We start from the raw sequence: 14,155 nt of genomic DNA, 5'->3' as shown, positions 1-14,155 counted from the left end.
TTAATTTATGTCCCAGGCCAGAGGTAGCATGAAGCAATTAGTGATATAATGGTGATGTCGCACTAAAGATTATTTATCGTGTCACTGAGCTCACGGCTGGGTTTAAATTAGACACTGGTGGGATTTAAACATCCTTCAGGAGCGCCATCCCTGCCCCCACACTGCCTCGCATCTGGTTCAGCTCAGCATTGGCCTCCCCACAAACCAGGAGCAGCAACCAAAGCCCCTACTCACTGCAAAATGTGCCCCCCCATTGCCACTTTCCCTAGAGCACCCCCTGTTGGATGGGCCTGGAACTAAAGTATCCGGGAGCACCCCGCTCACCGAGTCTGGCCTGCTCCCTACAGCACACCCCCACCATCCCCTGCTGGGAGACACTGGGCTGGACTAGTCAGAAGTACCACCCCTCCCCTCCCACTCCAGCCAGGGCTCTTGCCCCCTCCCTAGGAGAACCCAGGACTGGAGAAGCTGAGAGCTTTCCCCCACAGACAGCACTTCTGCCCTGATCCCTACAGCACACCCTGCCAAGAGAATCACAGGAGCCTTGCAGATGTGGTGAGCCAGGAGTGAGAGGCAATAGATGCCCCTTTCCTAGAGACTGAGCCATTGGGCAGGGCAGGAGAGAAATGCTCACTACAAACAAATTACACAGCACTTACTATTAAGTGGCATGGGGAGGCACACATCCCAAAGGCCCCACAGAGCCATAAAAGGGGCAGCAGCAGCTCTCAGTGAGGCAGCACCACCCACTGAGGAGCATTGCATGGGGCAGCTTTAATTTCAGTCATGCATCCATTTCTAGTCCTTCTCGGCTCCATTTCCCTGCTTTCTCTCTCTTGTGCTCTCAGTTGCCCAGAGCCATTGGCATTCCTGTTAGGGAGCATTAATATCACTTTATAATTAGAAACAGGATGAGTAAGTAGCCCCCCAGCACCAGGAGAGAGATGAAATCAATAACATGAGAGCAAGGACAGAGGGGGCAGGGCCTCCACCCCCCCACCTCCCACTGTTCCTGACCTGCCTGGTCACCCCATGCAGCGCAGCCCCTGGCTACACTTCTGTGCTGAACACCCACCACTGACTAAGCCCACACTCACAACCCCCACTGCCACCCCAACTCAGCACCAGGGAATGCCTGTTTGAAATATCCAGGAGGGCAGTGGGGCGTGATCTGGCTAAGCCCCCACAGTGAAGGGGTGGAGGTGTCAGCCTTTACCTATGTCCCAAATGACACATGCACTAGTGTCTGCATTACGGAGACATGTATCCTCTGGTTCGCTCTTTGAGCAGCTCCCATGGCTGGTGGGAGGCTTCCTGAGTAGGAGACCCTTGCCTTACAGGAGATATTGTGTCAATAATCATTCCACTCAGCACAAACCCTGGCTAATTAACATTAGCACAGGTCTGTCGAATCATGTGTAATGGTGTCTCTGCCAATGCCCATGGGGCAGGGAGCCCAGCAGAGAGCGGCAGCGGCTGGAGTAGCCGAGAGTCAGGCCTGGGAAAGAGACAGCCAGAGCCACTAGTACCCACAAGCCAGAGCAGGATAGGCCTGGAGAGACCCACAGACACCGGTTCTCAGGGGTAGGGCGAGGCAGGGCCTGTGTGGGGCAGACACACGCTGTGCTCCCTCACTCAAAGTTTGGGCTCTCAGAGGATGCTTTGCAAGGAAGGTAAGGATAAACTGACAACCAGCAGGAATGTCTCACTTTCCTCCTGGGTTTCCCAGGCAACACCAAGCACTCAACAGCAGTTCAGCATGTGAGAATTCCCTCCCTTTGGTCAGTTTTAACGGGAGGAAGATATCAGAGTTAAGCAGAGAGCTCTTACAGCCAGGGTCAGCTCCAGGGCTTTGGCCACCCAAGCAGACAAAACAACAAAAACAAACAAAAAGAGCTGCGATCGCGATCTGCAGCAGCAATTCGGCGGGAGGTCCTTCACTCCCAGGCGGAGTGAGGGACTGTCCGCCGAATTGCCGCCGAATACCTGGACATGCCGCCCCTCTCCGTAGCGGCCGCCCCAACCACCTGCTTGAGAAGCTGGTGCCTGGAGACGGGCTCCACCTAACGAAGAGAGGGAAGAGCATCTTCGCCAGCAGGCTGGCTAACTTAGTGAGGAGGGCTTTAAACTAGGTTCACCGGGGGAAGGACACCAAAGCCCTGAGGTAAGTGGGGAAATGGGATCCTGGGAGGAAGCACAAGCAGGAGAGCGCAAGAGGGGAGGACTCCTGTCTCATGCTGAGAAAGAGGGAGATGAGTTATCTTAAGTGCCTATACACAAATGCAAGAAGCCTGGGAAACAAGCAGGGAGAACTGGAAGTCCTGGCACAGTCAGGGAACTATGATGCGATTGGAATAACAGAAACTTGGTGGGATAACTCACATGACTGGAGTACTGTCATGGATGGATATAAACTGTTCAGGAAGGACAGGCAGGGAAGAAAAGGTGGGGGAGTTGCGTTGTATGTAAGAGAGGAGTATGACTGCTCAGAGCTCCGGTATGAAACTGCAGAAAAACCTGAGAGTCTCTGGATAAAGTTGAGAAGTGTGAGCAACAAGGGTGATGTCGTGGTTGGAGTCTGCTATAGACCACCAGACCAGGGGGATGAGGTGGATGAGGCTTTCTTCTGGCAACTAGCAGAAGTTGCTAGATTGCAGGCCCTGGTTCTCATGGGAGACTTTAATCACCCTGATATCTGCTGGGAGAGCAATACAGCGGTGCACAGACAATCCAGGAAGTTTTTGGAAAGTGTAGGGGACAATTTTCTGGTGCAAGTGCTGGAGGAACCAACTAGGGGCAGCACTCCCCTCTGACTCCTGGGAAGGAAGACCACAAGGAGGCTGCTTGCCCTACTCTGCCCCTGCGTAGAGAACTCAGTATCTAGGGCTCCAGGCCAGCACCTTTCACCTACATTACACTCACTTCAGTTTGGTTTGTTGTAAACATTAGTTTAACCCCCAAAAATGACACCAACTGTGACTCTGTGGGGCACCACCAGAGTCAGTGGTTGCTGCTGTCTAAAAATCGACAAGTATTCCTACAAGCCCTTCCTTAGAGATGGGGCAGAGGCACTAGTCTTTTCTTCTGACCTGCATCCCCTCTGCCAGGTGCCGACTGTGGTGCGGGGGGCTGCCAGTACCAGGCAGCATCCCCAGCTCCATGTTACCCGGCCTATTTATTTTATATTCTGGATGAAGTTCACTGTCCATAGCACAATGAGCTACAGTGCTAGCCCAGCCCTGCACAGAGGCTGCCTGTCCACATTGTGATCCAATCCTGTGCCCCTCAAAGTTCCTGACAGGGAACAGCAAGGGGCAGCGAGGCAAAATGGGACAATGTCTCATTTCTAGAGAGCAAGACAACATGAATTTTCTGCTATGCAGGGGCCCTTGCAGATGCAGGAGCCCCTCAGAAACACCCACCGGCTCAGAACACAGAAGACCACCAAGTAACAGGAAAAGTGCTCAAAAAGGCTCCAGAAAGGGGAAGGCCCCCAGGTGCTGGTTGTACCAGCATGCAGGGTCAGACCCATCCTTTCCACAGGCATTCATTATTCACTAAATGCCATGGCTGCAGCGGCAGCTCCGGAAGGTGCCCTGCAATGAACTCCTACTGCCTTTTATCGCAGGGTCCCTGCTTGGATTTATGAGGCCTCAGTGAGGCTCATTTCCCTGCCAAGGAACAGGAGTAATTAACTATTAATAAAAGCATTACTGAGCTCCCCACAGGGGCATGTTTAATTCATGGGGCAGGAAAGGAGAGGACACAGCTCCTCCGTAGCTCCTAACTGGCGAGCCTCACAGAAACCTGGACCAGAGTGTCCTCCCATAGCCTCCGACCTTCCTGGCCTGGCCCAAAGCTGCACTGGACATATAGAGGTGAATGCTGCTTCATCTTAATGACAATCCCCCGCCTCAGGCTCTGGCTTCCTAAAGCAGATATTGGGGCAGAGAAAGTGAAGCGGCAGGTGTCTCCATGCTTCTCTTCCCAGACATAGGATCTGGGAAGAGACTGTCAGATAGTGCCTGCTGGAGAACGGATGGTAGAGCCACAACTATCACCACTCTGCCCTGCCCAGGCAAGGGAACCACAGCCCAGGCACTCAGAGCTGAGGCTTCCTCTCTGCCCTCCTGAAATGAGATGGTGTTGAACTCTCCTGGCAGCAGCTGCCAGATCTTGGAGCAGATTTCTGAGCTCTTCCCTCCAGCAGGGCAGGGCAGACATATGGGGATTTTAGTTTCACCCTCTCATGGAAAAGCTGCCAGGCCCTGAGAGGTGCAGGTCAGTTACTCTAAAGTTCACTCATGGCTCTGGCACTTCCATCAGGAAAGTGAATTCAGTGATGAGGTAGCCGGACTCCCACTGGCAGTGTCAGAACATTGCTGAGAATCAGGGTAAGAGCAGCTCACAGAACAGAGCCCCACTCCCAGACCCTGAAGAGGGTCATGGGGGTCGCAAAGCTGTTGTAGGGGGGTTGCAAGCTTACCATTCTCTCTTCTGTGTTGCTTTCAGAGCTAGGCTCTGAAGACAGCAGCCACAGAGCTTCCTGCAGCTGGGGGAGGTACCCAGAGATGGGTCTGATCTTTCCCAACCCCCCCAAGAGCAGCAGTGCAGGGGAAGAGAAAATCCTGTCCCTCCCTAGCCCAGTGGACTAGCAGCTGGAGCCCGGGAATGGTAGGCACTCCTGGCCAGGGTGCTCCAAGCCCTGCCCCTCTCTCCCACCTCCAATAGCTAGATTTCATAGGAAGGTCAGATTTCATGGTCTCTGATATGTTCTTCAGGGACGTAGGGCCCTACTTATGAATATACACCCACCCACACGCCTTCTCCTGCCTGGGTGGCAACGTGGCTTTGGAATATGGGGTCATACTGCCACCTGCTGTCCATTTCTGGGAACACTACACTAATCCTCAAAACTCATAACCGAACATGTGCTACCAGGAAAGAGCAGTTGGGCCCTTAACCTGGCAGGAGGAGTTATTGCCTGAAACCAAGGGCAGATACAGAGTGCAAGCTCCTGCAGGAACCCATGACACTAAAACCTTTGCATCCTCCTTGGTACATGGGCTCCTAGGAGACAGTCCTCTTCTACCTCCTTCTGGTGGAAGTCAGCAGGGAGCAGAGAGCACAACTTAGACTCATTGACTTTAAGGTCAGAAGGGACCATTATGATCATCTAGTCTGACCTCCTGCACAATGCAGGCCACAGAATCTCACCCACCCACTCCTGTAACAAACCTCTAATCTATGCCTGAGTTATTGAAGTCCTCAAATCATGGTTTAAAGACCTCAAGGTGCAGAGAATCCTCCAGCAAGTGATCCGTGCCCCACGCTGCAGAGGAAGGCAAAAAACCTCCAGGGCCTCTGCCAATCTGCCCTGGAGGAAAATTCCTTCACGACCCCAAATATGGCGATCAGTTAAACCCTGAGCATGTGGGCAAGACTCATCCACCAGCACCCAGGAAAGAATTCTCTGTAGAAATTCAGATCCCACCCCATCTAACATCCCATCACAAACCATTGGGCATATTTACCTGCTAATAATCAAACATCAATTAATTGCCAAATTTAGGCTATCCCATCATACCATCCCATCCATAAACTTATCAAGCTTAGTCTTCAGGCATGCTGGGGAGGAGGTAGTGCAAAGGTGAGACCTTGCAGTTCTCTTTATTACTTCCTGGAGAGGACAAGGGGGCTGCAGACCAGTGCCATTCAGCACTCTACATGGACACCTACCTCTTGCAGCCAAAAGCACCTTGTGTGCCAGGCCAGGGAGACTCTCAGGGCAAGTGGCAGGATGAACATCTCACAGGACAGTGCCGGGATAGAGGTAATGGCTTGGATGGAGGAAGGGAGTGTTGCCTCTGCTTTTCTGTAACAGGTGCACACACATTCAGCTGCATGCAGAGGCGGAAGCTGTTCAGTCATTTATTTCCATGAAAAATCAGAACTCTTTTCAATAAAGAAATTTGCTGCCTAGACGCCCTGGCCCTTAATGGCTTGCAGAGCCCCACGGGGCCAGCAGTGCACCTCTTTCCCTGATTATCCTGCCTGGATTGGTCCCCAATAACAAGCAGGGAGGATCCTCGGTCCCAGCACACAATGCGAAGAGAACAAGTTACTGGGTACAATGGCTGCCCCATGGGGGCAAGTCCCAGATTTTTTAGATCACCATCAACTTCAGAGAACATAAGGGCTCTGAATGGCAAAGCTGTGGGGAAAGAGCCCCAAAGGCGCCCTTCTGCCTTCGCTCTTTGGAGCCAACACCAGAACAAGTTGGAGGAAGAGTCCCTATTGAGCCTTGACCCTCATGTCCATGACCTGCAGCCTATGGGCTCCCCTCGTTCTACAATCTTAGTTTCCCCGCCCCATCCCCCACACTACAGCTGGGGGGTTCTCTTCCAATCCCTTTTAAGGGGAAGCGTATAGCGCTGCCTGTTCCACCCAAACAGGCTCCATGGATCTGGTCTGTGGGTGCTGAGCAGCAGGCCCCTCACCAGCTCCATCTCCTCTCATATGCCCAACCTCAAGGAGCTGTAAGTCCAAGATTCTTGGACCTGTTTGCTGCTCAGTTGTCAGTTGTGTCTGATGATCAGATGCAACAGGGGCATTGTGCTCAGGGCCAAATTAGTGCTGTAGCTCGGTTACAACTTCCTCTTCCTCCTCCTCAGCCTCACTGCGCCGCAGCAGCAGCTCCAGGTCAGGGCTGGAGCTGGTCCCTTTGTGTAGCTTGGACTCCTTTTCACCTAGACACAGACAGCCTGTTTAGTGACTAAACCGGTGGTGTTTCCCCACTGAAATGCACACAGCAGAGGCCTTAGTCCCTCCCCTCTCTACAGAGGCCTCAGACCCAGCCTGGGCTTATCATTGAGGCAGTAGTGCAGGCAGGGAGGGGCATGCCGTAGGCTGGAAAGGGCCCCTGCAGAGACCAGGGGCTTCACCAACATTACCTTTTGAACTGAAGGCTTTGAGAGTGACATGCAGGGAGATTCCCGATAGGCAGACAGCAAAGCCCACCCAGTTCAGGAGGTTCAGGTGGTCTCCCAGCAAGTGAGTGGCCAGCAGCAAGGTGCAGATTTCCTTGAAACAGAGAGAACAGGACAGATGGCAGGGCAGGATATGGGTGAAGCCAAGGAGTGAGGAGGACTGGCTGAACTGTGCATGAGACACTCAAACAGCCCTGCCTGTGCTCCCTCCTCAGAGTGCCAACACTGACCACGTGGAAGGGTTTTAAAAAATAGACCCCAGAAAGATGAGAAAGGACACCAGTGTTCTGGGAGCTGCACCTGCCCCCACCTGCAAGGCCAGGACACACAGGAATACAGTGACTATCAGATCAGAGCACGGGCCATTGTGTCCAGTCTCCAATTGCAGTGTCACCAGCACTGGCTTTCTCAGAGGAAGGGGCAGGAAACCGTACAGAAGGGAGCCTGGGACTGCCTGTGCCCGGGGAGTCACCCAAACCCCATTAATGAAGGCTAGCCCCATGCCCTAAAGCAGGAGAGTTTTTCCCCTCCAATGTAACTGTGAGCCTTTTGCTCTTCACACACATCCTGAACCCCACCAAGCTCTGGACCTCACTGATACCTTCTGGCAGGAAAGCCTTTGGCCTCTGCCCTTCACTGATGGAGGCTGCTGTAGGATCCCTATGGGGGATGGGCAGGGAGCATTGCAGGAGTCCAGTTCAGTTAAAGCAGCTAGAACTGCAGGGATAGGGAGGCAGGGGGTGGCAGCCGCAGTGCAGGTGAGGTGTCAGAGACCTGTTTCCTAGGACCTCTGAACAGGTTACACTGCTCTGGAGCTGTCTGAACTGGTCCAGTCGGGGCAAACCTGCACTAACACAGGAATCATTGCTCCATACCTTAAAAATGCCAGCAATGGAGAGAGTGAGGCTGGAGGTTCTGGAAACCAAGAGGAACTCGGAGAAGCCCAGGCCGAAAGCAAGAAACCCCCCTAAGGAGAGCTTCCCCACCACACTGAGCAACAGCCCTGCCTCATGGAAACGGAACAACTTCTCGGACGTAGATAGGGGCAACCCTGAAATCAAGAGAAGGGGAGCAGGGAAGGAGAGACTGACACAGGCAATAATGGAGCACTTTCCCTACTGACCAGTAGGGATGTGAGTGCCATCCTCTGAACCTCTCTGCCCCATACCAGGAGAGGTGCTGTCGCTTGTTTCCCCCACACCAGGAGGTGTGCTGACCCAGTACTCAACACTTCGCCAGCACAGGGGTTGCCTTAGCCCCTTGGGTTCCTGGGCCCGCAGGTCCCTACCATGACACACATTGCAACCACATGCAGCATCTTTGGGGATCCTCTTGTATATTATGCTTACAACTGGAAAATCTCAAAAGGCCATTATATTGAGATGGGCCAGACAATATGAACTGAAGAGTATTCATAATCCTTTGTATCAATCCCGGTGATCTATACAATAACTCCTCACTTAAAGTCGTCCCCAGTTAAAGTTTTTCGATGTTAAATTGCTGATCAATTAGGGAACATGCTCATTTAAAGTTGTGAAATGCTCCCTTCTAACGTTGGCAGCTGCCTGTTTTGTCTACTGCTTGCAGGAAGAGCAGCCCATTGCAGGTAGCTAGTGGGTGGTTGGAACCAGGGTGGACCAGCAGCCGCAGCGCCCCCCCGCCCCATCAGCTTCCCCTATCAGCTCCCCACTACCCTAAGCTCCCTGTGCAGCAGCTGCCTGCAGTTCAGCTGTGTCCCTCCCCCTGCCATGTGCTGCTCCTGCCCTCTGACTTGCAGCTGCTCCCAGAGACTCCTGCTTGCTCTACGGGGAGAAGAGGAGGACTAATGTCAGGGTGTCTCCCCCTCCCCCTGCTTACCCCTCTTCCCTAGAGTAGGGTGGACACACGAGGAGGGAGCATCTAGGCAGTAGCTGCTGTCTCAGCAAGCTGATTTAATTAACAAGGCAGTGTCCTTAAGCCTGGGGCAGCTACTTAAAGGGGAAATGTGCATTTTTTCTTTCATACACAGGGTGTGTGTCTGTCTTCCCTCCCTCCTTTCCTGCTGCCTCCTAGAATGTTGTGAGAGTTAACCCTTGAGGGCTCAGTCAATTGCAAGTTCATTTAGCAGTAAGGCATTCCCTGGAAAATATCCCACCCTCTGACCAAGCTTCACAATCATCATCACTGTGTACCAGTATTAAATTGTTTGTGTAAAACTTATATATTGTGTGTGTGTGTGTGTGTGTATAGTCTTTTGTTTGGTGAAAAAAATTTCCCTGGAACCTAACCCCTCAGTTACATTAATTCGTATGGGGAAATTGGATTCACTTAAAGTCGCATTTTTTCAGGAACATAACTACAACGTTAAGTGAGGAGTAACTGTATTTGTGTGTTCCTGGCTTACCGTGGATGGGTTTCCTGAAGAAGCTGGAACCACTAAGGGGTGACTAATGCAAATCCCCCACAGTGTTTGGAAGCTTCCCCCGAGGAAAGGACCATTGAGCTGTGATGATTTGTTACAGGAGGCCAGAGATTGAAGGCCCAAACCATACAAAGAAAGCGCTGAACTGTCCCTAGGAGGTTCTGGTTCTTGATATGAAACCTGACATGAACTGGCAACCAGGAAAGCAAACCCAGCCGAGAGGTGTGAAAGACTGACACCTTTGACAGGCGTATGCTGGAGCTGGGGGGTGATCTCCGGTAAGATTTTAGAATGCATGTAGGTTTAGGTTTATTGTTTTTTTGTTTTTCCTGTAATACTTTTGCCCTAAGAATAAAATGTATTTTGTTTTGTGAAGACTGGCTGGTAACTGGCGTACTGAGATGAAGAGGAACTGCAAGCCCAAACCCTCGGTCTGTTGGGAGAGCAGCATGGGTCTCCACCTGAGAAGCCCTAAACCTAAAGTGGGTGCCCTCAAGGAAGGCCAGGAAGGGGATCAGTAATGCAGCTAATCCTGAAACTGTAACACCTACCTACTTTGCAAATTCAGGAAGTTGTTCCCTTGTCTATACAGTTCATCTCCATTGCAGCAAACTGCCTAGTGATCTCCAGCAGCCCCCAAAAAGAGTCCCTCCTGTCACCAGCCAACTCACCCTCAAACACAGCAAAGAGAGGGAAGAGCCCCAGGAACATAAGAGGCTGCAGGTGGAACATGGTGTCAATTGGATTCTGAAGCCCTGTATGAAGAGAGTTGGGGCAGACTTGTCAGCAAAATTTGGGTGAAGAGGCAGGCCATAAAGAAGCCTTTACTAGTTCTGTTCCTAGGGCAAACACCCTATCCCATGTCCCAATGACCGCTTCTGCCTCCCGCCCCACCTCCCCATTTCCTCCCCACTTCCTCCCCTGCCTCAGGGGCCACCACCTCCCCATTCCCTCCCCTTGCTCTAGGGATGCTACTGCCCCTCCACGCCCTGCCTCCCAACGTACCCAGCTCGGCCTTCTGCATGAGCATCTGGGTGAGAGTCCAGCGAATGCCCCCAAGGAAGGAGGCACCCAGCACCAGCGCAAACCCCTCCATGTTGAACTGTGTGGACTCGTACGTGAACATGAAGAGCCCCCCGGCAATGAGCAGAACCACCAGCACCAGCGCCATCCTCTGAGCGAGAACAAACACAGAATCACCATGGAAGCTTCCAAGGCTGCATAAGGACAAGTTGCTCTTCTCTTCCAGACCCATTAATCAGGCAGCTGCTTCCCCTCAAGGTCCCTTCCTCCCTCTCCCATCTCAGGATCCAGGCCCTCACCTACACTCATCCCCACACCTTGGGCCCTGACCAGCTGCCTCCCCAAGGGGCTCACAACACTAGAGCCCTTACCAGCTCCTCCAGTTTGAAGATCAGGGAGAAGAGCAGGATGAAGAGGATAGCAGAGGATTTTGTCATTGTGTAGCTGTAAAGGTCAAAACACAATCAATCATTCTCCAGCATCATGTGGCACTTACGAACACAACACCTTGGGAAGCCAGACCACCCAGCCCCAAACCAATATCCATTTCCATAGGTCTGGAACCTGAAGACCGCCCCTATAAGGCCTGGTGCTCAGGCCTGGACCCGCTGCCTGGCTCTGCCAGAGCACTCACCAAACCCACTACTCATGTCTCCCAGGGTGGACATGGGGATGCTACTTACAGGGAGACTGTGATGTACAAGAAGCTCCAATTGCTCAACCCAATGTCCAAGGCAGTCGACAATGCTAAAGAAACAAGAACCCCCCAGCATTAATGTCCTTTTACCAAACCAGAATGTGCTGCCAACCATGCCCTGCTGCCCCAGACAACTCTGTGCCTGGACAGAGTCTCCTAGGTCAACCTGATGAAAATATTCATGGGTCCTTGTATTTTTCTCTCAAGCCTATTCTTCGATTAGTGCCCATCACTTTAATATCTGAGTGCTTCCCACGAGTAAGAGTTCTAACAATGATCTCTCCATTCTCTGTGTTTAGGAACACTGGGGGTCTGCAATTTTTTAAACCTTTTCAGAATTTAGCAGGGTGAGAGTCAGGGGCTACTAAATGGAAGCTGGAGTGAAGGGAGGATTCTGCGTTTAGCTCTGAATGCACCAACGTAGTGCTCAGTCAGATTTCATTTGGCAGGATAGTCTCTCATCTAGGTATGACTCCTGTGAAGGTCCTGTGTGCCCATCCACGAACCTCCCTCTGAGGCCAACAGTTTTATTGCTTCTGTGGAACACGGGAAAGAGGGAGGACATGGTCACATAAGGCGGGAGACGGTCTCTCAAGGAACCAGAGCAGGTTTCCTGCTGGTTCTGTAAGTCATGGCAGTGATTGTGGACCAGACTCTGTTCAGAGGAGAGCCACTGCAGAAAAGATCAAAGCTATGTTGCCAGAAACCTGTGCAGCTGAGTAGCAAAGGTGCTGTGTTATGAACTAGCTGGACATTTATCAGGGCATATACCTTTACTTCTGTATATGGAAAATTGCAGCAGCTGAGCCTGAGTATTATGAATTTGTGCATCACGATGGCACCAAAAATAATTAAAAACAAAATCCCACCCAAAAAAACCTTGACTAAAACTTGTTGAAATAACTAGGTAAATACTTCACTCATCTTAAATTAAAGGACTGGGAGTGACCAAGAAAAATAATTTCCACAAATAGTTTATGACTAGGGTTTGTATATTAACATGCAAGTCCTTCAGTACAAACATAGGTATAACTTGGACTATGTACGCTAATTGTCTCTGTTACAGATGGCAAGAGTGAAGCGAAAATGAAAGATAAGGCTAATTAAGTGAATTTCCACATCTCTGTATCATGGTTAATGATACACAAACTGTCAGCATTGCAGAATACTGCTGTAAATTGTCTTAACTGGTCACTTCAAGTCTTTTTAATGTTAACGCTGTAGATACATGTTTAAAGGATACATTTAGGGTCCTGTCCATTCTGCGGCCACAGAATCTATACCTTCCTACTGAATCATGCTCCAGCATTTCAATTTTCATGAAATAATTCAACATAGCCCTCACAGCTACGAAGAAAGTCTTGAAAACATGGCCTGACGGTAAACTGACTGCAGATAGCCAGAAACAATTATTCTAATAGGTGTGAACTGGCACGTTAATCACAACAGATATTATCTCCAAAACCTAAATGTGATATATTAAACATCAGCTGCATTAACTATTTGACTCCTGGTCATTATAGCAGACGCAATTCAGTGAAGGTGCTTATCCCACATCCCAAGCTGCTTCTCACATCTTACCAGGTGCCAACAGCCCTAAATGTCTCCTACCAACCTACCACACCCACCAGGATTCCCTGGCAGTTTTTGTGACTCAGCTTTTCAATACAAAAGTCTGTAACATCAAAAACTGAAAGCATATTTATCGTCAAGATTAACATAAAGGATACCATATGGTTTGTACTAGTCATCATCTACACAGTTAAACCATAGAAACCTACATTTTAAAATTTAATTTAAATGAAGCCATTCCAGAATGGATAGCCACACTCTTCTGCCACAGAACCCAGGTACCATGCCAAAAGCTGAGGGTCACTTGTAAAATACCATTTGTTATTTTAGTTACTTCACCAATTTTATCTGTAAGTTAACAATGATTTTTGTGTTGGAAAGAAAAGTAGAGGGCTCTCTTCTCTTCCTAATCTGTGGGCAATGCCCTCCATTCCATGGCTGTACATACCTGTTGGAGCCACCCTTCTGAGATAGTCATCCCAGGTCAGCACCACACGGGACCTCTTGGAGCAGCAATGCATCAGGGCCCTGGTCAGAGCGGAGAGCAGGAAAATAACCAGGAGGTGCAGCAGGGTCATGAAAAGAGGGAAATGGAAACTCTGCAGGGAGCCAGACACAGACACACAGATCCTGTCACAAGATACACAAGGCACTGCTAGCTACCCTGTCACCTCCCACCAAGTCACCCAGCACCTGTTGCCACCCACCCTGCATTTGCCCTCACATATCATCCCTTGCTTCTCATACACCCATCACCAGCAAGCTTCTAGTACCCCCACCCTAATCAGCTGTGCCCCAGCAGCGCCCCCACCTTGGCGCTGGGCACCCTTCCCATCCCCCTGGACAGTGCGGTGGGGCGAGGGGAGGGCGCTGCCCAGCCCTGAGTTACCTTCATCAGCCACTTGTTGTAGAAGGTGATGCCGATGGAGAAGCAGTAATAGAGCAGCACCAGCCCCAGCGTCAGCGCTGCCTTCCCCAGCAAGGGGATGCCTGGCGGCCGCCTGCCCATGGCACAGCTCGGGGCTCGGGCACAGGCCTCTTGGGGCTGCCACGCACCCGAGCGGGCCGCTGCAGGGCTGCCGCCAAGGACAGAGACAGCCCGTGGCCCAGCGCGCCTCAGAGACAGCGGTGAGGGGCGCCACCCTGGACAGCCCAGACGGGGAGAGAGACGGGGGGTCCAGGCTTCATCCTGGGGAGCAAAGGCCAGTCAACGCGGGGCAGCTGGGACTCCCACGGCCCCTCCCCCCTTCACCCACGCGGCCCGCCCCGGCGCGGGGCAGCTGGGACTCCCACGGCCCCTCCCCCCTTCACCCACGCGGCCCGCCCCGGCGCGGGGCAGCTGGGACTCCCACGGCCCCTCCCCCCTTCACCCCCTTCACCCACGCGGCCCCTCCCCCCTTCACCCACGCGGCCCGCCCCGGCGCGGGGTAGCTGAGCCGGCGCCGCTCAGTCCCTTCCCCTTCCGCCTCCTGA

At 52.0% G+C, this 14,155-nt stretch overlaps 1 protein-coding gene across 3 annotated transcripts; it reads right to left on the bottom strand.

Annotated features, from left to right (window-relative positions):
- Positions 1–5,918: 5,918 nt before the first annotated feature.
- Positions 5,919–14,155, bottom strand: SLC35C2 (solute carrier family 35 member C2). Of its 3 annotated transcripts, none has more exons than XM_054046159.1 (10): positions 14,090–14,155; positions 13,572–13,871; positions 13,131–13,281; positions 11,097–11,160; positions 10,785–10,857; positions 10,396–10,564; positions 10,062–10,145; positions 7,865–8,040; positions 6,954–7,083; positions 5,919–6,749 (listed from the first exon to the last, which is right to left on the bottom strand). In XM_054046159.1, the coding sequence occupies exons 2-10, from the start codon at positions 13,689–13,691 to the stop codon at positions 6,631–6,633; spliced, it is 1,086 nt and encodes a 361-aa protein (XP_053902134.1). In that variant the 5' UTR covers positions 13,692–13,871; positions 14,090–14,155; the 3' UTR covers positions 5,919–6,630. The 3 variants fall into 3 exon arrangements, with proteins under 3 accessions (XP_053902134.1, XP_053902135.1, XP_053902136.1); XM_054046160.1 differs by lacking the exon at positions 14,090–14,155 and adding an exon at positions 13,939–13,973; XM_054046161.1 differs by lacking the exon at positions 14,090–14,155 and having other exon boundaries at positions 13,131–13,210; positions 13,572–13,658.

Source organism: Malaclemys terrapin, chromosome 12 (genome assembly GCF_027887155.1).
Source record: "Malaclemys terrapin pileata isolate rMalTer1 chromosome 12, rMalTer1.hap1, whole genome shotgun sequence".
NCBI classification, from domain to species: Eukaryota; Metazoa; Chordata; order Testudines; family Emydidae; genus Malaclemys; species Malaclemys terrapin.
This window is presented reverse-complemented; position numbering and strand designations above follow the sequence as displayed.